The sequence below is a fragment of the Trifolium pratense genome, linkage group LG2, assembly GCF_020283565.1.
Source record: "Trifolium pratense cultivar HEN17-A07 linkage group LG2, ARS_RC_1.1, whole genome shotgun sequence".
NCBI classification, from domain to species: domain Eukaryota; kingdom Viridiplantae; phylum Streptophyta; class Magnoliopsida; order Fabales; family Fabaceae; genus Trifolium; species Trifolium pratense.
The window spans coordinates 21942147-21968803 of record NC_060060.1 but is presented as its reverse complement, the minus strand read 5'-3'; the positions used below and the strand labels follow the sequence as shown (position 1 = coordinate 21968803).

Genomic DNA, 26657 nt, shown 5'->3' with positions numbered 1-26657 from the left:
AACATAAGTATTAATTGACAATTGTTGTTAAATTAACTTATCATGTTTCTCTTAGGTTTCTGAGGTTTGCAAGCTCCCCCTAAGATTGATACTCCATAAAGTCTGAACTTTATGTTTTATCCATGATATTTTAATTTAGTATAAGATTAAGATGTTTTGAAATAAAACAAATTTCATATCTTTCTTCAGAGTGAGAGGTTTGCAAGCTCTCCCCCTAAGTCTCATAAGGCTAAGTTAAAATTGCACTCTTAACTTATCCTTACTTATGAAATTTATTTTAGTTTCAACTAACTTAGTCTCCTCCTTGAAATACGTAAAACAACTTAAAAGTAACAACTTTTAACATAACAGATAAAAGCGAGATAAAAGGCGTGGTTTCAGTTTTGGAACATATCAATTAATGCGTAACTACTCCCCCTTTTGTCATTATCAAAAAGTAAGACAAAGTTATAAAACCAAGACAGTCAAAGAAGAAAGAGTGGTTGTTACAAAGGTGAATTAATTTTAAAAACAAAAACCAACGCGCTCAAGGGTTTATAAAAAGGAGCGATTTAGCATGCCTGCTTCACGTAAAATCAAGAAGAAACAAGTGAAGCAAGAGAAAGTAGGAATAATGAAAAGATTTAGTTTACGCATCGCAGAGTTTAAGAGAAAGAAGAACGAAGAGAAACGCGAGGACGAAGAGAAGGATAAAAAAGACAACAAGAAACCAGAAGATGCTGAGATAATAATCATCTCATCAGACTCTGAAGCTGAAGAGAATGAAGATGATGCTGACTATGTGGAGTTCTTGGCTAGCTATGTTCCAGAAGAGGAACAGGAAGAAGAAGAACAAGAGCAAAACCCAGATCCCATTGAAATTTCATCAGAGGATGCTGAGGAGAAATCAGAGATTTCTTCTGAGTTTTATCCATCTGATTAGGATTAGGTTGTCTTTTTCTTTTTCTTTTTACCAATGTACTCTACATTATCAGATCATTAATAAAAATTTTCGTTTTTTTAAAAGCATCTTGTGTTCTTGTGTTCTTATTTATAAAAAAATATCAAGTGGACATAAAATAATTAATCAATCAAAACATAAACAAAATCTTGAAATAGATAAACCAGAAAAAGTGTTCAGAAGGTAAACAAGGAAATAAACATGACAAAATAAGTAAGCAAAACATATGAAGAAAATGTGCATAGAATCCTAGGGTTTCTTAAGAAGGGCTAAGAGTTGGTCAAATTTGTCATTCAAGGATCCCACATTGGAAACTAAACCATCCACCTTGGTTTCCAATGTCTCTTGAGCAGCTCTTTGACGTTCTAGACCTTCTTGCTGTTCCCTCAGTGCTTCTTGAAAAATCTGCAACTGATCAGCCATAGCAGGAGCTTGATCTTCAATCACAGGTTCTGGTTCTTCAATCATAGGTGCCTTGCCTTTATCAGAGGGTTCTCCTTCCTCTGGATAGTCTATCATCAGCACATCCTCTTGATTCTGAGAGGCAAGCACATCCAGTACATCCTCTTCTGTGGCATCCTCAGTAGGTAGCTCATTTGCCAACTCAGCAACTCTAGCAGCAGCTTCTTCCAGACGTTCAGTCTCAATCCTTTGATCCTCAAGACGTTGCAGAAGAGTAGAATCAACCCAGCAATCTTGAAATTCAGACAAACGCCTCACAGCAGCAGCTATAGCAACAAGCTTAGCACGCTCATGCTCTTCATGATTGAATGGCGTTAACCTTTTCAACTCAGCCCTAGCTAGATTGTTCCTCATGAAGCTTATACCTTCCAGATCCCGTTTACCAATAACAGCCTTAACCTTTGCAGCAGCAACATCCAAAGCATTGCAAAGCCTTGCCTTAATGCTTGATACTTCAAGATCCACATCAGAAGGACAAACTAAGAACCTGTCCTTTATTGTAGATAATCTAAGCAAGTCTTCATGAAATTGAGTGGATAGATTTCTAAAAGTGTTGGATGATGATGGTGAAGGATTGGGAATGGTAGAGAGAGTAGGTATTTCAGGAGTAGGGTTGTCAATAATCACAACTTCTACCTCTGAAGGCTTGGGAGCACAAGTGTGAATACGCTCAGGAGAAGCAGGTTCATCAGTTGGGTTAGAATGAGGTTCAGGGGTTGGTTCAGATGATGAGATGTCAGAAGTTGATTCAGGGTGAATATGTTCAGGAGATGGTTCAGGGGATTTATGTTCAGGAGATGGTTCAGGAGCAGTTTGTTCAGGAGATGGTTCAGGAGCAGTTTGTTCAGGGGTTGGTTCAGGAGATTTGTGTGGAGAAGGTTGTTTTGTGGGAGAGGTTGGTTTAATGACAGAAATATCTGGTTGAGGTTCAGATTGTGGAATGTCAGGTTGAGGTTCAGGTTGAGGTGATGAAGGTTTAGGAGGTGAGCTAGATTTGTGTTGAGTTTCAGGAGAAAAAGGGTGATTATTAAGAGGGTCAGGGCTCAGATGTTTTTCAAGCTCAGATAGGGGGTTATCAGAGGTTGGAATATCAGAGGTTGGTAAGATGGTTTTGAGAGGTTTGGTGTAACCTAATCCAATCTCATTTTCATTAAAGACATACGTAGAAGATTTACCTTTATCTTTAGGAGTAGGAGCAGGTCTTTTACGAAGGCTTTCAGCAATAGTCTCCTGATCAGAGTCAGTCTCATCTTCTGATGTGGATCCTTCAGATGAACTGTCAACTTCAACAACCATAGGCTTTTTAGAAGATCCTTCAGCAGCCTTGACAGCAGATTCTTCATGCTTCCTCTTAGTTCTTTGCTCAGCCATAGATTGCTCAACTTTAACTTTCTTCTGAGCCAGAAGATCTGGCTTTGGTAGATCATCTTGAGCTTCAGCCTTTCTTTTAGGTTTCCTCTTAGGATTATACTGACTTACAGGAGCAGGAGGAATCATACTTCTATCAACAACAAATCCTTCTTGTCTGAGCACCTCCAAATAGTCCTGAATAATGTGCTCAGCATCAGCTTCAGATATAAGTGGATAGCCTGCGACATACAGACGATCCTCAAGCCTAACAGTGAACTCTTGTGGGGGAGCAACAGGCTTAGATGCAATCAAACGCATCTTGGACAGAAAGTTAGCATTCAGAATTTCTGGATAGAACCTCTTCTCAACCAATTCAGGGTGGAACTTCCTCAAGTTCTGAACAACATGACCTTGATGCAGAAGGTCAGACAACAGCCTAGGATAAACTATAGTAGTTTTCCTCTGAGATTTACTTGCAAAAATGGCTTCACAGATACGTTCAAAAAAGTAATCTCCAAGATTAACCTTCTTTTCAGTCAGAAGAAAGTACAGCAGATGACGATGCGTCCAGGAGATTGTATCAGTCCCACCAACCCTTGGACTGATAGCAGCTAGGATGATCTTGAAGAGAACTCTACATTCATCAGTCAAACCCTTGACCTTCCCTTTCAAAGAGAAATCTGTGCAGATGAGATGCAGAAGATCATCCCTGTATCTTGTATCCTTTTCAAACACATCTAACTCTATCCCAGAGTTAGGTAGACCAAGAAGAGCATTGAGATGGATAGGCGAGATTGCCATGTTCATCCCACAGATATTTGACCTAATCTGTACACCTGTAAAATCCAGCAAACCCATTTCCTTCCTAGTTTTACCCTTCAGACTAGGATTCCTCTCAATAGCAGCAAGCTCTTCCTTCTTAGCTTCATGCTTATCAAAAACCTTTGCTTTCATCCAAAATTTCTTCAACAAATCTGGATAAATGGGACCATTAAGCATGTCGAAGTACTTATCCCATCCCTGAGCGATAAAGTACTTTTTAACATTAAACCCATTAGCTTGTAGACCATCAAAATCAACCATCTTCTCTGAGAGAAAAGTAAGTTCAGATTCTGGAAACTCCATCTCGTTCCCAACGATCTGAAGGTTCTTGAATATGAACGGTGGAATCCTTTTTGACGAAGAAGACGAAGTACCAGCCATTGTTGGAGATTAGGGTAAGGTTTGGAAGACTAACGAGAGAGAAAGAAAGTTTGTGTTGGAGGTTTAGAGAGAATATGAAAGTGTAGGTTGTGAAAGTGAATAGTGTGCAAGTGTATTGTGTAAGTTTATTTAAATGAGGACAGTTAACACGAAAATAGCAAATTTGGGAAGTTACGCTAATTGACAGAAAGTTGAATACCAAAAATCATCATTAACCACCCACTACCTGACACACGTAGACCACGTGCAGAAATTTACTCGGTAACTGCTATTTTAATGGACAACTGTTCAGCAGTGAATACTGAACGTTTCCCACTTAAATAGTTCAGAGCCTCTGAGTTATTTAAAATTCTCTATCAGAGTCAAGTACTTCAGAGCTTGTGTTTCAGATGTTCTGAATCATAAGTTCTGATATACATAACCTCTTACACTTTAATTGCCAAAAACAATTTTCATTCAGAGATTGAAAACATGTTCAGATGTTTCTTTATAAAATCAAATCTTTCAACAGATAAGGCTTTAGTAAATATGTCAGCCCATTGATTTTCAGTATCAACAAACTTAATATCTATAATGCCTCTCTGAACATAATCTCTGATAAAATGGTGTTTAATTTCAATATGTTTGGCTCTAGAGTGTAGGATAGGATTTTTAGATAAATGAATGGCTGCAGTATTATCACAATATAAAGGAATATTGTTACTGCTTACCTGATAATCTTCTAACTGATATTTTAACCAGAGTAGTTGTGTGCAACACTTAGCTGCTGAAATGTATTCTGCTTCTGCTGTAGACAAAGCTATAGTAGTTTGTCTTTTACTAGCCCAGGAGATAAGGTTTTCACCAACAAATTGACAATTGCCACTTGTGGATTTTCTTTCAATTTTATCTCCAGCATAGTCAGCATCACAGAATCCATTTAGCACATAATCATTGGATTTCTTATAGAGAAGTCCAAGATTAGTTGTTCCTTTCAGATACCTAAAGATTCTCTTTACAGCTGTAAGATGAGATTCTCTAGGATCTGACTGGAATCTTGCACATAAGCAAACACTGAATAAAATATCTGGTCTAGAGGCTGTCAGATAGAGTAAGGAGCCAATCATACCTCTGTAGACCTTTTGATCTACCTTTCCTTCATCATCTGACTTGCCCATGTTGGTAGTTGGATGCATAGGAGTGTTCATTATCTTGCAGTCATCTAGATTGAATTTCTTCAGAAGTTCTTTAGTGTATTTTGATTGATGAACATAAGTTCCTTCCTTCTTCTGATTGATTTGAATTCCAAGAAAGAACTTCAACTCTCCCATCATGCTCATTTCAAATTCATCCTGCATTATCTTAGAAAAATTCTTGCACAAAGCAGCATTAGTAGAACCAAAAATAATATCATCAACATAAATTTGAATAATTAAAATATCTTCTTTGGTTGTTTTTCTAAAGAGTGTGCAGTCAACCTTTCCTTTTTCAAAACCTTTTTCAAGAAGGAAATTACTGAGTCTATCATACCAAGCTCTTGGAGCTTGTTTCAGACCATACAGTGATTTCTTCAATTTAAAAACATGTTCTGGGTTTGAGACATCTTCAAAACCAGGAGGTTGCTTAACATACACTTCTTCAGAAATGAAACCATTTAAGAAGGCACTCTTAACATCCATCTGATATAAGGTTATTCCATGATTAACAGCATAAGATAGAAGTAACCTGATTGCTTCAAGTCTAGCAACTGGTGCAAAGGTTTCCGTATAGTCAATCCCCTCTTGTTGACTATAACCTTGTGCAACCAATCTAGCCTTGTTTCTTACCACTTCACCTTGTTCATTCAGCTTGTTTCTGAATACCCATTTTGTTCCAATAATGTTCTTGTGTGAAGGCTTAGGCACTAGAGTCCACACATCATTCCTTTGAAATTGATTCAGCTCTTCTTGCATTGCTACAATCCAAGCATCATCTTTCAGAGCTTCATCAATCTTTGATGGTTCCATCATTGAGATAAGACCAACTAAAGATTCCTCATTTCTCAGTTGAGATCTTGTCTTCCTTGGACTATCCTTGTTGCCTAATATCAGTTCCTCTGGATGTGATGACTTGTATTTGAAAGTATTTCTTGGGGGCTCATCATCTTCAGACTCATCAACTTCAGGTTCAGCAGATGCTTCAGTTCTTGGTTGTTCAGAGTCTATTATCTTTCCTTTCTGATTTCCTCCAAAACCAACAGAACCTCCTTCTTTCATAGTCAGCTTAGAAAATAGTTGTTTATCACCAGTCATGTGCCTTGAACACCCACTATCCAGATACCATGAATGATTCATGATACTTCTATGAGTGACAGGCTGTATGAGAAACAACTTTAATCACTACGGTGGAACTCTTTATCACAGTTAATGATAAGGTCATCCCAATATTCTTCCTCTTCATTTATCAAGTTCTGATTGTTATCTTGAGAACTTGTCAGCCATTGGTCAAGGACATAAGCCCTTCTTCCTTTGCATAGGACTTGTTTCCATACTTTAGGTAGGACATATCCTTTCCTAGTTGGTAAATCTGAATGATACATGATTTCAGCTTTTGGTACCCATCTTCTGGGTCCACGCTTGTTAGTCCAAACATGCTTATTATGTTGTCTAGTGTTAGAGAAAGACCTTGGTTTGGAATAATAACCTTTTTGAAATCTTTTCTTTGTTTGAAATCTGTTATTGTTCCAAGATTTGGATTGTTTATGATTCCAGGGTTTGTATCTATTATCAATCCCATTTTCTGATTGATTATATCTACTGACTCTAGAATCATAAATAGTCTGAGTCTTGTACTTCATCTGAGATTTAGAATTTTTCTTTTTAAAAACTTCTGATGTTTTAGGTTGACTTGCTTCAGGTACTGAAGTTCCTTTGAATCCAGAATTTGAAGTCTCAGATGTTGAAGCTTTCAGAACCTCTGAACTAATGTTCTCAGGTTCTGAACAACTTCTATCTTCTGAACTTTTCTTTCCAGATCCTGAGGGACTAGGTTCCTCTGAGCTGTCAGCTTCTAAATCACTCAGATCATCATTGTCATTTTCACAAATGCCAGGATTCTTTCCCTCTTCACTTGGTGGAACAACATAATAAACCCAAGATTTTCCAACCTTTTTGGCAAAGGTCTTCAGCTTTGAATATGTTCTACCATATTCATAGCCAAGTCCTTCTCCTCTATGTCTCAAGACATTATAAATTCTATTAGCAGCTTTGCTCTTCCCAAGGTTGAGATGCACAAACTGTTGAAGAGCTATTTCCTGCTCATCAATAGGTTTGTGACAAACAGCACAACCCTTTTCAAAGTCATCTACTCTATTCAGAGTTTCTTGATATAGACCTTGAAAATGTTCTGCTTGCTCAGTCAGAGTGTTAAGCTTTTCTTGTAAAACTTTTTGTTTACTTAACACTCTGAGATGTTTCTCAATGACCTTGTTAAGTGCAGTTATAAGTTGAGATTTAGAGCAGTCAGAAAATACCTCATCAGTTACTTCTGAATCTGATTCTGATTCATCGTCTGAGTCTACATCTGAGTCAGCTGAAGCCATCAGGGCTAGATTTGCCTCTTCTTCTTCCTCAACTTCTTCCTCAGATGATAGCTCTTCAAAAGTAGCCATCAGACTCTTTCTCAATTTACTCTTGAATTGTTGCTTCTTTGAGCTGTATCTTTTGCTTTTGTCTTTAGCAGACATTTCTGGACAATCAGCAATAAAGTGTCCTGGCTTCTTACAGTTGAAGCAGTTCTTCTGATCATCCTTTTTGCTGACAAAATTTCTGGAGCTGTTTCCTCCTCTGAAATTTCTTTTGTTAAATCTGTTCCATTGCTGAAACTTGGTGAATAACGCAAACTCATCCTCATTCATCTCATCCTCTTGACCATCAGCAGAAGATTCTTCTTCAATATCAAGAAGCTGAGTCTTAAGAGCCTTAGAAGTAGTCTTAGTTGACTGTAAAGCCACTGACTTAGACTTCTTCTTAGTTTCTGAGTCAGCATCCAGAACCATCTCATGGCTTCTGAGATTGCTTATCAGAGCTTCAAGACTCAGAGTCTTGAGATTTTGAGCTTCCTCTATTGCAGTGACCTTAGGTCTCCAAGCAATAGGAAGACTTCTCAGAATCTTCTGAACATGGTCATAGGTTGAATAACTTCTCTTAAGAGCTTTAAGACCAGATACAAGGATTTGAAACCTTGTAAACATAGTCTCAATGTTTTCATCTTGTTGCATAGTGAATAGTTCATATTGCCTTATCAAAAGACTAGCCTTAGCCTCTTGAACCTTTTCATTACCATCATAGGTAGCACACATAGAATCAAAGATAGATTTAGCGGTAGACTTGTTCTCTATTCTGACATAATCCTCATGTCTAATAGCACCAACAACAATGTCCTTTACTCTATGATGCTTAGTGTAGATTTTTAAGTTAGCTGGTGTGAGTAACTTTCTATGCTCAATGGACAATCTTCCATGTTCATTTAAGTTTTCAAAAGTTACTCCCAGCTCAACCAAATCCCACAACTCATGATCAATAGCAGTAATATTGCTATACAATCTTTCCTTCCACCACTCAAATAATGATGCATCACCATTGAATATAGGGGCTTTTCTATTGCCACTATGTTCATGTGATTCATTACTTAAGTAGTCAAAACCAAAAGCATTTCTAGGACCACCACCAGCACCACTGGCCTCACCTTCACCAGTAGTTCTAGTACTACTATCATCTCCTCCAGACATAGTGTTCTCACAAGATCTTTACTGTCTCACTGTTAAGTGAAAGTAACAGACCAGGCGCTCTGATACCAATTGAAGGTGTGAAAACACAAGAAGGGGGGGGTTGAATTGTGTTTTAGCTAAGTTAAAACTTTTTCAAGTTCTTAACTCAACTATATTCGCAGCGGATAAATAACACAAATAATAATAAGAGAGAGAGAGAAAAGCACACAAGCAGTTTATACTGGTTCCTCTCACAAAACGAGAGTAGTCCAGTCCCCTTGCACTTCCAAGGGAGTTCACTATAATCACACAAGATTACACCTGCTCAAGCACACAAGCAAGAGACTTCTCAACAATGCTCAAGCACACAAGCAAGAGACTTCTCAACAATGCTCAAGCACACAAGCAAGAGACTTCACACTTAAGCACACAAGCTTAAGTTACACACTTAAGCACACAAGCTTAAGTTTCCTCAAGTAAATAGTAAAGTATATAAAAATATACAAATGCTCTTAGATGAACCTAAATAGAGCAAATACAAATATTACAGAGTATTTGGCTAAAGTGCAAAAACACTTGAGAAAGGTTCAGAGCTTGTATATCAGAGAGTTCAGAGTTTGTTCAGCGCACGTTCAATTCTTGATAATTGTATATTTGTTGTAGCTGAATCTTCTAGTATATATACCACTAGAAAAGAGTCGTTGCAAGAGAACCGTTGGAGTTGATAAACTTTTGTCTTCAAGCAGTTTGTCTTGATGCAGTTGGTTGTATCCAAAACTAAGAAAGAGTTTCAGGTACTTTGACTACTGCAGAGTGGACTTTCCTTATTCAGCTAACAAAACTGAAGACCCACGTTCTCAAGACAGGACAGACAAAACAGAGGTAGCTGAACTGATCAGGCTTGAAAGGTCCTTTTCTCCATTGGTAGAAGAGTTGACTGGTGAAAGGAATCTTCACAGCTTTCAAAGAGATCTTCAGAGTTTGATGAAGCTCGTAGACAGACAGAAGTACTGAAGTCTTCATCCTCTGAACGTTGTAACCTCTGAAGTCCAACATCTTCTGAGCGCTTGTGAACTTCTGAGTTCACATCCTCTGAACTCCACTCAGGACTTAAATGATGCTTATATCTGCGCACTCAAAATAAATTTTTAGTCCTTCCAATTGTTAATTAATACTTTGTTATCATCAAAACCTTTATAGATTTAGGGGCAAACATTTTTAAATCAATTTTGTTCCAACAGTTTTCATTTTTTTTTTTTTAGAATCTGGGATTCCACTACCGGTATTTGTAAATACCGGTAGTGGTATGTTAGTTTTCACTACTGATTGTTATAAATATCAGTAGTGGTATGTTAGTTTTATTTTTTTTTTTCGTTTTTTTGTAGCATCTTGTGCCTGCATATTAGTAGTGCAGGTGTGTAGTTTTGTAACATGACCAAATTTCATCACAGACCCCAAAGAATGAGCCATTGCTGCTAGTGCTAAAGCTATATGTTAAAAATCAGTTGCACTAGCAACCAATAACCACACAACAATTGCCTTTAAATTTCCAACATCTTGATGCAAATTAGATAAGAAAGTAGCAAGATCATTTCCATCAAACAATTCATGTGCAGTTAAACTATGCTTCTCAGCAACAGCATCATAAAATTCCATCACCTGATAAACAGTCCTAAAATACCAATTCCTAAAATACCAATCCTAAAATACCAATTCCTAAAATACCAATTCTAAAATACCAATCCTTCATAAAATACCAATTCCATCACAAAAATACCAATTCTAATACCAATTCCTTCATAAAACCATCCTAAAATAGTCCAAAATAAACAGTCCAAAACAGTGAGAATGCACATCCGAGCCAAAATACCAATTCCATCACCTGATCTGCTTCCAAGACTCAAACTAAAGCTAATAACCAATTCATCACCCTGCAGAATCTCAAATTTGACAGAAACAAAGTTCAAATAAACAAGTGTAAACTAAAATTGCTGCAATGTATTGAATAGACCAATTTGCAAAAACAAAGTTCAAATAATTAACTATTCTATAACTCACCAGATAAATCTTAACCCTCCAATAACTCCAAAAAATATGTTGACCAACGTAATCGCAATTCATACATCTCCTCAGCTGTTAACTCTTTTGGGTCATTAAATACCTACAATAAGTAAATAATAATATAAAACTATTCTTGACTCGGTTATAAAAAATTATTGATGTATAAAAAATAAAAATTATTACCTCCATCCAAGAATCAGTTATCTTAGCAGTGACAATGTCCAACATATTTTTCATTACATAGTATCCACAGTCATTTGAATTATATTGTTTCCTCGCCTACAAATTATATATAGTAACATTTGATCAAAAAATACCACACTTACTTATCAAAAAAGTAAATATATATAAAGTTAGAATACCACACTTACTTGTGGATAAAGCCATACGGTATTGTTCTTTCTATTGCCATTCGCCATTTGATCAACCGTAAAAACACTAATTCATAAGAAAAAAAAGCCGCATAAAATCATATAAAATTTGTAATAATTTATGTTTATAGTATATAACCAAAACCCCTAAAGTATAAACTTAATTACCTTGAAACAATTTTCTCCATTATTGGATTAAGTTTCCAATGTAGTGAACAAATAACAACCACGGTATTTATCTTTGGACAAAGTACTATCAACTGCCAATGTCCTCTGTACGCGTGCGTGGAAGCAGTATTATATTGTTAATAACTATGAGTTATAAAAAATAAATAAGTATTAAAAAAATACACAAATTCATACAAACTTACCCATGGTTAAATGGTAATAATTGACACTCTTTCTTTTCATTTTGTAACTTATGCTGGATGTATTTCTTGCATTTACTTTGAGATATTCTCTGATCACTTTTTTTCCCAGCATCACCAACAATGTTCAGAAAAGTTGGTTCCAAAATTCCATATACATTTGTGGTGTTGTTTTCAATGCATAAACGATGAATGTACCTGAATATAATTTTAAAGTTAGGAGAGATATATAACATATTAACAGATATTGAGATAGTAGTAAATAAGAAAGTACACTTACGAGCACCAAACACTTAGAGTACTCATGTCGAGCCAAATAAAACCCACCAACAACTCTCTTATACACTTGCAAGACATGAGAAAATTAGTACACATTGAACAATGACTTAATTCTACATCCAAATGATCATCACCCCTTTTCAGAACCATCATTAACAATTTCTGAACATCGTCCATGTTATCTTGAGCCTCTGCTGCCTCTGCTACCGGTGCAGGAGAACGACTTCCTTTTGCGCTTTCAGTGACAACAACCTCCTTGAGTTCATTTTGCATCTTGACCGGTGCAGGAGAACAACTCCCTTTTGCGCTTCCGGTGACAACAAGTTGTTCAGTTTGCGCTTCAGGTACCATGACTCTATTATTTGTATCAGAGGTTTGGGATAAACCCATGGACTTTAGTGTCTCCATAAGAGAATCTTGCATCATCTTACGCTCTTGCGCCAACTTTTCCTCAAACTTAGCTTCCAAATCTGCTTTAAATGCTGCTAGTTGCTCTTTGACATCTATACCTTGACTTTGACGTGAAACCTTTGATCTTCCCCAGTAAGTGGTAATGTTATGTTTTTTTCCAACACCACGAACACTACCACCATGCTCAGGTGTTCCAATGGCTTCTGTTAGGACATCGTGACGTCTCGTTGGAACAAAGTCACCCTTTTTTGAGTCTTCAACAATTTTCTCCTACAACATGCACAAACAAAGTCACAATATAGTAAATAATTGTGTTACTTGAAGCAAAAGCATGATTATAATGTTACTTACAATTTTCTCAGCAACTTTTTTTACAGGCTCGGATGTGAATTCTCCCCCTTTCTTTTGTCGTGCTCTCGTCCATGTCTCATAGCGTTCCGGTGGAGATAGATGACGATCATCATCAGTTAAGCCAGAACTATCTTTTGATAAGGACAATCTCTTTTCATTGATCATCTGCTCCTCGAGCCTCTTATACCCTCCACGGGATAATACATGTGGGTAAACATTCTTTGCATGATTCTCCCTACCCTTTTGACTTTTTTCCTATTATAAACTCAAATAATTAGTAATGTAAAAATCACATTCAGCAGTTTCAGCAGTTTCAGCAGACTTAGGCAATGTTAAAGACAGTTTCAGTCAAGTTTCAGTCAAGTTTCAGTTTCAGTCAAGTTTCAGCAGACTACCAACAATGTTAAAGACAGTTTCAGTCACAGTTTCAGCAGTTTAGGCAATGTTTTAACGCAGTTTCAGCAGAATCACAGTTTTAGGCAATGTTAAAGACAGAAACAGCAGTTTCCGCGCGGTTTTAGCGCAGTTTTAGCGCGGTTTTAGCGCAGTAGCAGCAGTCAAGACATAAAAATCACAAAATCACAAATCACAAAACACAATATTTAACACAGTAGCAGCAGTAGCAGCAGTCAACACAGTTTAATGATTTTGAAATTACACTAACCTTAAAATCAGAGGTCTGTCGATACTTCACAAACTCTTCCCATATATCTTTTTTGATGTAAGGATACTTGACGTATGGAGGAACGTCATCTGGTTTGGGGTCTGTGATATAAGTTCTAGTCAACCGTGATTTAAAATCTTTCCACCGCTCCGCCGCATAGTGAAACCATATTTTCTTAAAATGATCATTCCTTTTTGCATCATCAAACTCGGGTATAACAAAAATAGCCTAAAATATTTACATTAAAAAATTTGGTGTTAGCATAAGATGTATTTGATATGATAATAAAATATAACAAAATGTTGAATTTCAAATACCTTAATATCTGTCCACATAGCATTTTTTACTCCTTCAGGTATATGTTTCCACAACTCTTTCGCAATACTGCATCTTTCTCGAGTAAGAAGTGCTACGTAACTCTTAAAATGGGAGGCATTGTTACCATAACACTCTCCAGTTTCTAGATCAAACTGGAGAGGGATCTTTATACCCGTTTTACGAACGTTTTCAATTGCTTTCAACATAGTGGGACCTCTAACACTTTTTTTATTACGTTGACTAGTTTCAGCAGAGTTGTCGGTTGAATCAGCCATATCGTATCTGTTTACACAAAACACAAAAAAGTTATATTGTCGGTTGAATCAGATTATGCAGAAAAAATTATGCAGAAAAAAAAATTATGCAGAAAATGGTTCTAACCATTTTAAATATCAAATTATGCAGAAAAAAAAATAAGCACAAGCTCATAATTAAACATAAGTTATATTGCCCAGAATCTCAAAACAGATTTCTTAAGGTTCAAGTATTTAAACAATACAGCAGTAGCAGAAGTTTTTTTTCAAAACATAAAAGCTAAAAACTAACAGTACATATTCAAAACATTACAGATGCATTACATAAACAGCACATCAAAACATAATCAAAATAAAAGGAGAAAAGCAATGATATGCTAGCATCTGCAGCTTTTTCTTCTCTAATCCCATATTCCTTCGTCATGATCTAAACGAATAGCTGCATGCACATCATCCTCTTCGTTTTCTTCAATGAAGGTAGGCACATCTGATGAGAAAGGAGGAATTTCGGAAATATCAAGCTCTTGATTTTCATAACTACCATGCACATTTTTTCCTTGTAGAACCACCGACCACCGTTCATTAGAAGGATCTTTGACATAAAACACTTGTTTTGCTTGGGATGCCATGATGAAAGGTTCGTCTTTATAAGCTAACTTGCAAAGATCAACTATTGTAAATCCTAATTCATCAATTCTCACACCATTGTTGATATCAATCCATTTACATTTAAATAAAGGCACTTTAAACACAACGTAATCAACCTCCCAGATCTCTTCAATCACCCCAAAGTAGGGTGTAGATGCCATAACCGGATTTTTATCTTTGGAACTAGAGAAGTGCATGGACTCTGCCACAATCATAACCCCACTATTTTGCATGGTACTGCGGTCATCCTTTGATTTTGTATAAAAGGAAGTTTTGTTAATATCATATGCACTCCAAGTCAATATGTTACATTTAGGCTCATAGGACAACCACTTTATTGTATCGGAAACACTATCATCTTGGCAGACCTTTTCTTTAAACCACTCTGAGAATTTCTTATTATGCTCTCTTAACACCCATTTTTCATTCATCTTATCGTGCATTTTCTTTATGATGCTTTTGTGAGCAGACAAGTAAGGTTGAACTTCATCAGTGTTATTCAATATATACAAATGCGCTTGAAGAATTATATCAATATGCATGCTCTTGACATTTAAACCTTGCGTGCCCACACCGTCACATCTTCCATCATGACGAGACTTGGGAACCCCTATAGCATCCACTTCTGACAAATAGTTTGAACAAAACTCAATAGCTTCTTCTGCAATGTACCTCTCAACAATCGAAGCTTCCGGACGGTGTGGGTTTTTTGTATACCCTTTTAGGATCTTCATGTATCGCTCTATTGGATACATCCACCGTAAATAAATTGGGCCACACAATCTAATCTCCCTTACTAGATGAACAATCAAATGAACCATAATGTCAAAAAATGAAGGAGGAAAATACATCTCCAATTGACACAAGATAACTGCAGCTTCGTTTTCCAACTCGTCTAACTTCAATGGATCAATTGCTTTACAACATATTGCATTGAAGAATAAGCACAACCTGCATATAGCTTTCCTAACATTATCGGGCAATATCCCACGAATAGCCACAGGTAGTAGTTGTTGCATCAAGACATGACAATCATGAGATTTTAAGCCGATTAATTTGAGATCTTTCATTGATACAAGGCTCTTGACATTTGACGAGTAACCATGTGGCACTTTGATACTTTGTAAACACTTGCAAAAACTTGTTTTCTCGTCTTTAGACAAAGTGTGACACGCGGGAGGCAAATATGTCTTGTCATTGATTTTTTGTGGTAATAACTCTTGTCGTATACCCATCAAATCCATATCAAGACGAGCATGTGCACCATCTTTTGTCTTGCCTTTAATGTCGAGAAGTGTTCCAATTACACTATCACATACATTTTTCTCCACGTGCATCACATCAATACAATGTCTTACATCAAGACTAGACCAATATGGAAGATCAAAGAACACTGACCTCTTTTTCCATATACTTTTCACAACAGGCTGCTTTTTCCTTTTGACACTTTCACTTTCGGCTTTTGGCACTTTCGCTTTTGGCACTCTCCCTTTTGGCTTTTGGCACTTTCCGAAGACAACATTAATGTCTCGTTGTCGTTCATAAACTTCCTCTCCAGTTAAGGGCGTTGGAGCAACACCATTCTCTTGGTCTCCGTCAAAAGCTTTTCGCAATCTACGATATGGATGATAACGATTTAGAAATTTTCGGTGGCCAAGATAAACAGTCTTCTTTCCATTTTTCAGTTGCTTATAACATGTTTTTTTTTCACATATGGGACACGCATTATGCCCTTTAACGGAATACCCAGACAAATTGCCGTATGCCGGAAAGTCGTTGATGGTGCAAAACAACATGGCACGCATGTTGAACTGTTCACCAGAATACGAATCAAAAACATCCACTCCTTCCTCCCACAACACTTTCAAATCATCAATTAGTGGACTTAGATAAACATCTATGTCATTTCCTGGTTGTCTTGGGCCTGAAATCATCATCGATAACATAATATATTTACGCTTCATGCACAACCAAGGAGATAGGTTGTAAATCATCAGGAGAACAGGCCATGAACTATGGTTAGTACTTTGATTACCAAACGGATTCATTCCATCAGTAGCAAGTCCAAGTCTAAGGTTTCTCGACTCTTTGCCAAAATTTGGAAACAAAGAGTCAATTTTCTTCCATTGCAAAGAATCAGCTACATGGCGAATTTGGCCATCACATTTTCTCTCTTCTGCATGCCATCTAAGATTCTTTGCGTCATTTGCATTAGCAAACAATCTCTTGAACCTTGAAATTATTGGTAGGTACCATACGACTTTCGCGGGAGGACCCGTTTTGGTCACCTCATCATCACTAGAATCACCATCTTTCTTTTTGTAGCGAGACGCCTTACATGTCGGACAATGATTATAGTTTACAAACTCTTTTCGGTATAATATACAATCATTAGGGCATGCATGTATCTTTTCATACTCCAAACCCATTGGACACAATACTTTTTTCGCCTCGTAATAACGATTTGGCATTACATTACCTTCTGGAAGCATTTGTATCAACAATTCAAGCAATTCAGTGAAACTTTTGTCGGTCCACCCATTTTTTGCTTTCAAATTAAACAATTTTAACACCGCAGACAAACGGGTAAAATTTGTGCATCCCGGATACAATGGTTCATCCTTGTCACTGCATAAAGTTTCATACACATGCGCCCTCTTAAACGAATCTTCTCCAATATCACGCATCATGTCTTCCAGTCGATCATCGATATCCACACTACCACTTTCTCTATGGGACACACTTGGCGTTGCAACTACTTCACCGTGCCATATCCATTGTGTATAATTTTGACAAATCCCGTCACAAATTAGATGATTCATGATTTCTTTCTTAGTACGTTTTGGTTCTTTATTTGCACAATTTATACACGGACATAGAAAAAGTGGAGGAAATTCAGGAGGAGGACGTTCTAGTTCAGCATTACTTTCCGCAAACTGTAGAAATTCCATCACTCCATGTCTGTACTCAGTACTTAATCGATTAGCTCTCATCCAACTACGGTCCATACCTACGTTTCGAAATTTATGCATTCTAAGTTAAAGGAATGACTAGGTTGTTACTATTGCGAAACATTCTCTCGCCCTATTTTAATAAAAATTCATAGCCTATAACAGAATGACTAGATTATGCATTCTATTTTAATAAAAATTCATAGCCTATAGCTTCTATGTTTTGAAATAGAATCGGTACCTGTAGATGAGACCGTGATTGAACCTTCTAACTTCAAACAAAGATGACAACACCAAAAAAGAGCAACACCAGCCCCTGCACAGCACAAGCAACACGCAGGAGCAGCAATCACCGCCTAACGCAGGAGCAGCAATCACCGCCTAACACAGCAACCCCTGCACAGCACAAGCATTACATATCATCTATGAAGTAAAAAATAATCAAAATAGCAGCAAAATAAATATCATAAACAGAAATGACCATATATCTTTTTACTTTTCATTAAATCTCATGCTAAAGTGACCTACACAGACTTCCAAATCTCATGCAAATTTGTATTTTTATATTGACATTCTCATCATCAAGCCATCAAGCAGAAGAAGAATGAAAACCCACACAAAAAAACACAGACCCACACAGAAATGAACATCACAGACCCACGAAAACGACGTGAATGAAAACGAATGAAAACCCAAGCGAATGAAAACGAATGAACAAGAATGAAAATGAATGAAAACGAAAACGAATGAAATTTGGAGGAAGTTTGATTTATTCATACCTTTACCGAATAAAAACGAAGAAATTTGGAGGCGATTCAAGCATTCTAGGGTTTGGAGAATGAAACCGAATGAAATTGGAGAGATTGGAGAATGGAGAATGGAGAATGGAGAGATTGGAGAATGATTGGGAAATTGGAGTGTTTGATTTGAAGAACTTGGGACGATTTGGAAGAACTTGGGACGATTGAGAATGGAGAGTTTGCAGTGGGAGGGAGATTGAACGCGTATGAAAATTGGGAATGAAAATGACAATATGAAAAATATAATAACACTATTAGGATTCCACTACCGGTGAATCCTAGATCGGTAGTGAAAAGTGGGAATATGAAAAAAATAATAACACTATTAGGATTCCACTACCGGTGAATCCTAGATCGGTAGTGGAAGATAATTAAAACAAATTTGTACGTAATTACGACATTGCCACCGTGTCTACTTTCCACTACGGATTTAGCAAAGCCGGTAGTGAAATCCCTTGTCTCTGAACTTTCCACTACCGTTTTAAAAATATCAGTAGTGGAATCCTTTGGTCAAATGTATTTCACTACTGGTATTCACATACCGGTAGTGGTATCTCCAAACCAAAAGTCATTTTTCTACTAGTGTTGGCAGCAGCAATTGTAGTATTTTCTTTGTAAATAAGTTGGTGGTACTTATAAACCATCAACTTTTAAAATAAAAAATAAAAAATATAATCACTATATCCTATACACTTCCACCAAAGTTTAATATTGTCTAACTAGCTATATACTTAGGGTTTCCTACCTCAAAGAGGACTTCCACCAAACCGCTCGCATTATGGATTCTAGGATTCCTAAGTGTTTCACGTCTCTACAGACACCCTTTTAATCATAACAGGCGACTATTGGACATGTGTACAATGATTGAGTTTGCATCTGAGTAATTCTAGGATTCTAAGTCTCATTGAGATGATATACAAATTTAATCCAATATATATGATTTACAATATGATCTAATGACTTTTCGTATGAGAGGTTACACATAAAGCATGATCATATGGTCAATTGAACTTCTCTCTTTTATGAAAATGCCCGTCAAAGTGTGGAAAAAGATAGTCCAGATTCGACGGAACTTCTTGTGGGCCCCCCTAAGAGTGCTAGAAAGATTGCTTGGGTTAGTTGGGGCAAGGTGTGTAAGTCAAAGAGTGATGGTGGGTTAGGGGTCAGAGATCTTCGAGTCGTGAATCTAGTGTTGCTTGGTAAATGAAGATGGAGACTAATCTCTGGAGGAGTGGGTCTTTGGAAATATATAATTTTAGCGAGATATGGCTCTTTATATCCCTCCCCTCATCTTGGAGAGGTAGGCTTGGGGATCTCAAGCGGGTCTCTGGTTGGTGGAGGAACGTGTCATTATTAGGTGATCCAGAGGACGATACCTCAAATATATTGGTTTTCAAATGGGGTGGCTAAAAAGGTCGGTAATGGTCACATGACTTCCTTCTGGTTTGATCCTTGGCTAGGGGGAGCCTCGCTAAGAACTCTGTTCCAAAGGCTCTTTCTTGTTGCAGCCCAAATTGTTTTCCCATCTCCGAACAAGTTACTAACAATGTAAAACTAAGGAGACTCCGTCGTTCTGCCAACCTAAGGTAGCGCTTCCTGAAAGCAAGAACGTTTAAAAGCAAGAACGCCATCTAATAAAATTTGTCCGTTTCATAAGAAAGCCGTAATTTCGTCAAATAATTTCGCCTAATTTTTTTTTGACAAATTAATATTCACTTACTTTATACTTATATAAATCATCGTTATTTTTACTCAAAATTATCACAAACTAGATTTATGAATTCTGGTTGATTGAAACGATTAAATATAAAATCTCACAAATTACAAATATTTAAAATTTAATCTAAAAGTACTAAATTTTCTCCACAATCAAACCCTTGGTTTGCACATTTGCAGCATTATTGGTATTCAATTAAATTAAAAATATGTAAAATTTAAACTAAGAGTACCAAAGATTTCAAAAATAAAAATAAAAATCCAGAAGTACTAAATTTTCTCCACAATCAAACCCTAGGTTTGCACATTTGCAGCATTATTGGTATTCAATTCAATAACTCCATATCACGATCTAAGTTACCCAAGAAAAACCATAAACCCATCAACAAGATCTGGGTGACCTTCAAAAAGTGAAATAACCTGAAAAATCCAATCCAATTATAATAATTATCAATAATTAAAATGAGCATTATACAAAAAAAATAAATAAAAAAATTAAAGCATACATAAAACGTACAACATACCATCTGCATGACCTCTTTAGCACTCTTATCTTCATTTCTGTACATATTCACTATCTTTAGAAACGATTTGTAAATATGAGGTTCATGTTGAAATTGAGTCTGCATTTAGATGATCCATTAGACTCGTCAAAATAAACACAACAAAAATTAAATAGAATTTTCTTTCTAGTTTAATCTTTAACAAAAAGAAAATTTTTTTATAGAACAAAAATCAAAATTCAGTAAATTAGTAGAAAAGAAAAACATATTGAGCCCTTAAATTTTAGTCACACGTTTAAATTTTTCTGACTGATTTAAATTTTGTTAATGATCGGTTTACCAAAAAAAAAAAAATCTTTGTGATCAAAATCATTCAATAGTGTTTCATCATCTTTGTGATCAAAAAAATCTTTGTCATATAACTCAACAACACTCATACCTTCACATTGACCAAATATTTCTTAGCATATTCTAAATCCACTGTTGGCTTCTTTGGTTGATAAGAAACCTCATCATCATCTGGCAAAAATGTATTTTTTGAAGACGTCTCTGGCAAAAATGTATTAAATTTTAATAACAATTTTTTGTGCCCTTTAAATAATTCCTTCACTCTTGACATCAAACCTGCCATATCAATTCTACAAATAGATCAAAGAAAAGAAACAAGTCAATTTACAATGAACAACTTAAAAAAAAAAATAATAATAATAGTTTGGCAAAAAAAAAACGTGTACATACAGAAACCAATGTAATATTTAAGCCACGATTAAATAAATCAAACCTTCTTGTCCTGAAATCTCTCATTGCCCTTAAAAACTCGTAGTACTTGCCCGTATCGTCTTTGAACTCATCCTCGATTTCAGTGAGATACATCTTGGCTGCATCGATAGATATTTGATCCATAGTATTTGAAGAATCCTTCATTTTCTGGGGTTGAAATTAAAATGAAAAAAATAATATTAGACTCAAATGTAACTTAAATTGTTCTTTACATGTTGAACACACTTTTTCATGAAGAGAATCCTTCAAGTTCTTTACATGGGATAGTGTAGTCATACCTTAATCTCTCTCAAATTTTGTGTAGCATCTTCCAAACAAGGACGTTTCTTCGGGCAACATTTTTCATCCTTGATTTGATATTGTTTTGGCATGAAGGTGTTAAATTTTAATATCAGATCTATGTGACCTTCTAAAATTTCCTTCATTTTTTCTACGAAAATCCCAAGGTCTCTACAAATGTGACAAAAGGATAAACAATTTAATTAGAACTGAAAAATTCAGAAATCGAACACACATTGTTATACAAAAAGTAAAATTGTTCTGCAACGATCAAACCTTTGTTTCTTATAATCGTTGAAGGCGATTATAAAGTCTTTCAGCTTGTCACCTTGGAATCTATTCTTTACTTCGTCGTAAAAATTGAAGGCATCTCTAGTAGCACATTCATGAACCCTTTCAAGCATCATTTTGGGTTTCCCTTAACCTTTGATCAAAATTTTAAAAAGAATAAAAGAATAGAAAAACCCATACCAAAAAAAAAAAAAATGAAAAACCAAACAAAAAAATTCACCATAGCATCAAAAAAAATCAATAAAACCATTAATTAGTTTAGCAAAAATAAAACAAGAAACTAAAAAATAAAACATGATCAGATTAGCAAAAAAAACTTACACTAACCACAAACACAAATTATTAAAACACAAAATACAAAAATAACAATCTCAATATATTCAACAAAAATTAATGAATCAAACATCAATAGAAAAAATATTAGATCTAACCGTATGAGTTAATTCAAAGCAAGAATTGCAAACCCTAAATCCTCCACAAAGAGATCACCTTGAAGAACCAAATCCTGAAAAATATAACAAGAATTGATAGTCGAAATTCAATTAATCAAGTCTAAAAATTGTTGAGTCTTAAGTAATAGATAGATAGAAAATTATAAGGATAAATAAATTGAGAATTATAGAAAAATTACTATGAAGAATATGATCAGAGAAAATGAAGAAAATGAGTGGAGTTGTTATCTCTTTAGTTTTACGGATAAGAAAATGAAGAAAAAGAGAGGAAACGAGAAACATGGGATGAGTGTCGGAAGTGATAAGATTCAACCTTATTTTCCCTGAAGCTGCGCGCACTGAAATCTAGGGCAAACTATCTTGGCACTTTATTTATTGCGTGATCATTTTTTATATTTTAATTGGATTATTCATTATAAATTTATCTTCATTATAACTATTTATAGCAAAATTTGAATTATAAATGAGTATAAGGAGTACTCAATAGGATGGGTACACCATACCATATAGTAAAAAAAAAAGGATGGGTACACCAATCCGAAAAAAAATATGTGGACTTACGCCTGGCTCTTCCACTAAACTAAATCCACGAGATCACCGTGATATTATCAACCAACATAGACACATTAGCCACCGCCCCTCGGAAAATGATATTATTCTTCAATCTCCATATACATCAAGTAGTAGTTAATCAAATCAAATATCGAATACGCCTACAATTTATTGACTTGATAATATCACCACACTAAACAAAATGTTTCTGCCCTTCCTCACCTATGGTTCATTATAACGTTTATAAGTTGTTTTGTTTGTTTTTTCTACAGTAAATTTTTTTATGATTTGAGAATTTTTTTTTTTAACCAACATTTATGTTTTTTAGAATGGAGCATACGAGAGTCGGGATATCTTTCATAAGCTCCTTGTTAACCCCAATGATAAACATATTGTGAGAACTTAATAAAACAGGGCATAAATAGCTTATGAATTTGTGATAAGCACTTTTTATTGATTAACACAAATACAAAGATTTAGGCCCCGTTTGACCCTACTTTTTTTTCTACTTTTTTTCTTCTCCTTAAAAGTAATAAATAAGTAAAAAATTGTGTTTGACCCAACTTCTTCTTATTTTCTACTTTTTTACTTTATTTCTCTAATACTTTTAAGGAGAAATAGTGTGAAATACAATTTTCTACTTCCCTACTTTTTTTAAGAAGTAGAAAAACAGAAAATAAGTAGGGTCAAATGAGGCCTTATATCAGTAGATAAATCTACATAAACTTAAAATAAATCAATCCAAACGGGGTCTTAGAGTAAGTCATATGTATCTGAAGAAAAAGTTGATTACAAGTTAGTTATCGATCTCACGTGAAAATCTACTTAATTGTGTTGATTGTTGGTTCACATTAGACTCTTCTTTTAAGGCATATTCAACAGAAAAATATATTTACTTATTTTAAATAAATTTTTCAAATTCGATGCATCCAAAATAAATAATCATTGAATGTCAAAAATTTCATTTCACAATATTACAAAAATGTAAAAAGAATTAAAATATACATTATCGGGGGATATTGTCAAATTTGCATACCTCGCTGCCATTTTTATTTTTCCCATTCTCTTATATATCATCACATTTTGATTTATCTTCCTCTCACAAAGTCTTGTGTTCTCAACATTAGCTTTTGAAGATGGCAAAGGTTTATATGTTCTCACCATCAGATCCTCCATTTTATGTTTCATGATTTTTACACTTCAAGAAAATACGGGATTAGCTACGACGGCATTTGTTGCTAATTCGTAGCTAATCTCTAGTAAAATAGAGTTAGCTACAAATTTGTTGTGAATTAGTTGTCATATAGGGCGTAGCATGGATTTAGCGGCAAATCATCTATCAAAAAATTTCGTAGCTAATTTGCAACTAATATAATGAATATCCTAGCTAGTTCCCAATTAATACCCAATTAATACCTAATTAGCATCTACAACAAGTTTTTTTTTTTGATAAGCAAAAAATGAATTATAAGGAGTACAAGGGGTACTCAACCCTTACAATTCAGAATAGATCACTTTAGATGCATTGAAAACAATCTAAAGGATTATTACGCCATTCAGAGAAAACTAAATTAACATTGTTCCCTGTTCGGCCTATAAACCAAAACCAAGAAAAATAAACAATTTGCTACACTAAAGATGATATGTTGACACAGTCTCCTCTAAAAATAATGTTATTACGTGTACGCCAAATACTCCACGTCGTCGCCAACCAAATTATATGACGAATTCTCTTGCTATGATTGTCTTTTGCTAATTCACCAAACAAAATGAAATGGTTTGTAACGTCCTCAAAAGCGATGACATTAGTGTCCAACCAACCAAATATTTTCTGCCAAATTTGTGAAGTAATGCATCTACACAAGTTGATCTGGTCTTTCTAAGCATAGGATTTAAATTTGTACTTTGTGGTGATTTCTTAAAGTTAGATTTGAAAGTTTTCTTTGACAATCCATTAATTTTTTTCTCTTTTATTTATTAAAAGCATATTAAATTGTGTGGTAATTTTTTCAATGTTGTTCTATTTCCAAAAATTTAAGCTTTCTAATGTTTAGTGAAAATTTTAAGATTTCACTTCCGAATCCTTTCTTCTCATCACATCAAGTTTATTACTATGTTCCACCCACTTTTGACTACAAGGAATAAGGTTTTTGACACCGACAAATGTTGCTGAGAAAATGCAAAGTTGCTGCAAAATGTGTTTTTCCCAGTAACAAAATTGTCGTTGCATATCGTTAGTATAAGTGGCATTGCAAAAAGTTTTGCAAGGACAATTAATGTCGTTGGCATAACTAGTGTTTTTGCAACAACAATGATTATTGTCTTATATAACATGAATAATGACGATTGTCATTGCAAAAATGTATTTTTGTCAACAACTAAAGTCTTTGCAATAAGCAATGCAAGTTTTTGCCATTTCTTATATTTTTCACAACAATCAAAGTCGTTGCAATAAGATGTATAGTACTTAAAAACAAATTAGTATCACAAGATCACTTTTAACCATCATTATAAGTTCGTATATATTTCTTTACCGGAAGTTTTCAATGGAAATTTCGTTAAAAGTTTCTACAAAAAATTCAAACGTTAATCGCCCACGAAATAATATACTAGTAGGAATTAATGTTCAATATCAACCATTGATTGCTAAATTTTATTTATGAGTACGTATCTCGTTCAATCTCTTTTTTTTATCAACGAATTTTAGTTACAAAAGAATTGAAATACAAATACAAAAAAACAAAATATAAATCACAAGTCTTTTAGACCGTAACAAAACCAAAAAGCCATTCACATAATTTTTTTACAATAGAGCTAAGGATCGAACCCTAAACCTCTAGCATACTACATAAACCCCTATTATTATTTATTTTTTCCAATATATGGTCCATTATTTCGATCCCCTCATCTTGGAGGGAGGCTTAAGAGTCTCAGGAATACCTCATGTTGGTGGAGGAACTTGTCCTTACTAAGCGGTCTCGTGGATGCAATTTCACATTGGTTTTTAGAGGGGTCACTAAAAAGGTTGGAAATAGGCTCACGACTTCCTTCTGGTTTGATCTTGGGTGGGGAAACCCCTCTAAGGAGTCAGTTCCAAAGACTCTCTCAAGTGTCAGCCCAAAGTGCTTGTAAGGTGGGGGAGATTGGTAGTTAGGTTGAAGATCAATGAGTTTTGGATTTAAGGTGGAGAAAATATCTCTTTGTCTGAGAGCTTAATCTATTGGGCAATCTTCTCGAAATTTTGAACGGCTCACCAATATCTCTATATAGAAGTTGATTCTTGGTGTTGGAAGAATGACCCGTGTGGTTTCTTCTCGGTAAAGTCGGCTTACATGGTCCTTCCTCAATCCACTACTGATAAGGTGTTTTTCTAAGAGGAAAAACTATTGCTCCCAAAAGTATGAAAAACTTGGGCCCCCTAAAAAATGGCAGTATTTATTGGGAACTTCTTCAAGATAGGCTACCGACTTGTCATAATCCAAATTTTATAAATAGGATATCATATATGATTTAACCAATATTAATTTCTAACAATGTTGGTTAAATTTTGTTCTCTGCAAAAACTTAATTACTCCCTTAGGTCCTTTTTATAAATAACAGTTAATTGAGATTTGCTTACATGAACAAGGGAGTATTAACATCCATACAATTGAGTTAAGTTCACGGGGATAAGGGAGTATTAGTTTTATTAGTCAAGATATCATTATGGATATTTTATTTGATATAATGAATCTTTTTAATTAGTAACTCTATCTTAAAAATAGTATAAAAATAGAACCTTACCTTATTTATTTTTTTGGTCAGGTGACCCTTACCATATTAAATAATGAATTATATGATGATGATGATGATAAATATACTATTTTAATAAAATTTATTTCAAATAGTGAATTAATCAACCTTTAAATCTTGGTCCATATAAGACTA

General features: G+C 35.2%; 3 protein-coding genes across 3 annotated transcripts; all 3 read right to left on the bottom strand.

Annotated features, from left to right (window-relative positions):
* Nucleotides 1-10123: 10123 nt before the first annotated feature.
* On the bottom strand, nucleotides 10124-11949 carry LOC123906841. The gene is made up of 7 exons (XM_045956855.1): nucleotides 11762-11949; nucleotides 11485-11679; nucleotides 11282-11386; nucleotides 11114-11180; nucleotides 10926-11021; nucleotides 10740-10842; nucleotides 10124-10612 (listed from the first exon to the last, which is right to left on the bottom strand). Exons 1-6 carry the CDS (start codon nucleotides 11935-11937, stop codon nucleotides 10750-10752), a joined length of 732 nt encoding a protein of 243 aa, XP_045812811.1. The 5' UTR covers nucleotides 11938-11949; the 3' UTR covers nucleotides 10124-10612; nucleotides 10740-10749.
* Nucleotides 11950-14159: 2210 nt separating this feature from the next.
* LOC123904387 lies at nucleotides 14160-18502 on the bottom strand. The gene is made up of 3 exons (XM_045954060.1): nucleotides 18137-18502; nucleotides 17599-17753; nucleotides 14160-17416 (listed from the first exon to the last, which is right to left on the bottom strand). The coding sequence occupies exon 3, from the start codon at nucleotides 17412-17414 to the stop codon at nucleotides 14160-14162; it is 3255 nt and encodes a 1084-aa protein (XP_045810016.1). The 5' UTR covers nucleotides 17415-17416; nucleotides 17599-17753; nucleotides 18137-18502.
* Nucleotides 18503-20230: 1728 nt separating this feature from the next.
* On the bottom strand, nucleotides 20231-21842 carry LOC123904386 (paired amphipathic helix protein Sin3-like 1). The gene is made up of 6 exons (XM_045954059.1): nucleotides 21712-21842; nucleotides 21435-21606; nucleotides 21158-21303; nucleotides 20816-21014; nucleotides 20398-20496; nucleotides 20231-20293 (listed from the first exon to the last, which is right to left on the bottom strand). Exons 1-6 carry the CDS (start codon nucleotides 21840-21842, stop codon nucleotides 20231-20233), a joined length of 810 nt encoding a protein of 269 aa, XP_045810015.1.
* Between the last annotated feature and the right edge of the window lie 4815 nt (nucleotides 21843-26657).

Coding starts and splice junctions, on each gene's coding strand:
- LOC123904386 (XM_045954059.1), bottom strand. CDS start 21,842: ATGATGCTTGAAAGGGTTCATGAATGTGCTACTAGAGATGCCTTCAAT. Junction 21,304..21,434: donor AAAATTTGAGAGAGATTAAG/GTATGACTACAC, acceptor TTTCAACCCCAG/AAAATGAAGGATTCTTCAAA. Junction 20,497..20,815: donor AATATTTGGTCAATGTGAAG/GTATGAGTGTTG, acceptor ATCTAAATGCAG/ACTCAATTTCAACATGAACC.
- LOC123906841 (XM_045956855.1), bottom strand. CDS start 11,937: ATGGACGATGTTCAGAAATTGTTAATGATGGTTCTGAAAAGGGGTGAT. Junction 11,387..11,484: donor TTATTACCATTTAACCATGG/GTAAGTTTGTAT, acceptor GCACGCGTACAG/AGGACATTGGCAGTTGATAG. Junction 11,181..11,281: donor ATGGAGAAAATTGTTTCAAG/GTAATTAAGTTT, acceptor CTTATGAATTAG/TGTTTTTACGGTTGATCAAA.
- LOC123904387 (XM_045954060.1), bottom strand. CDS start 17,414: ATGGACCGTAGTTGGATGAGAGCTAATCGATTAAGTACTGAGTACAGA.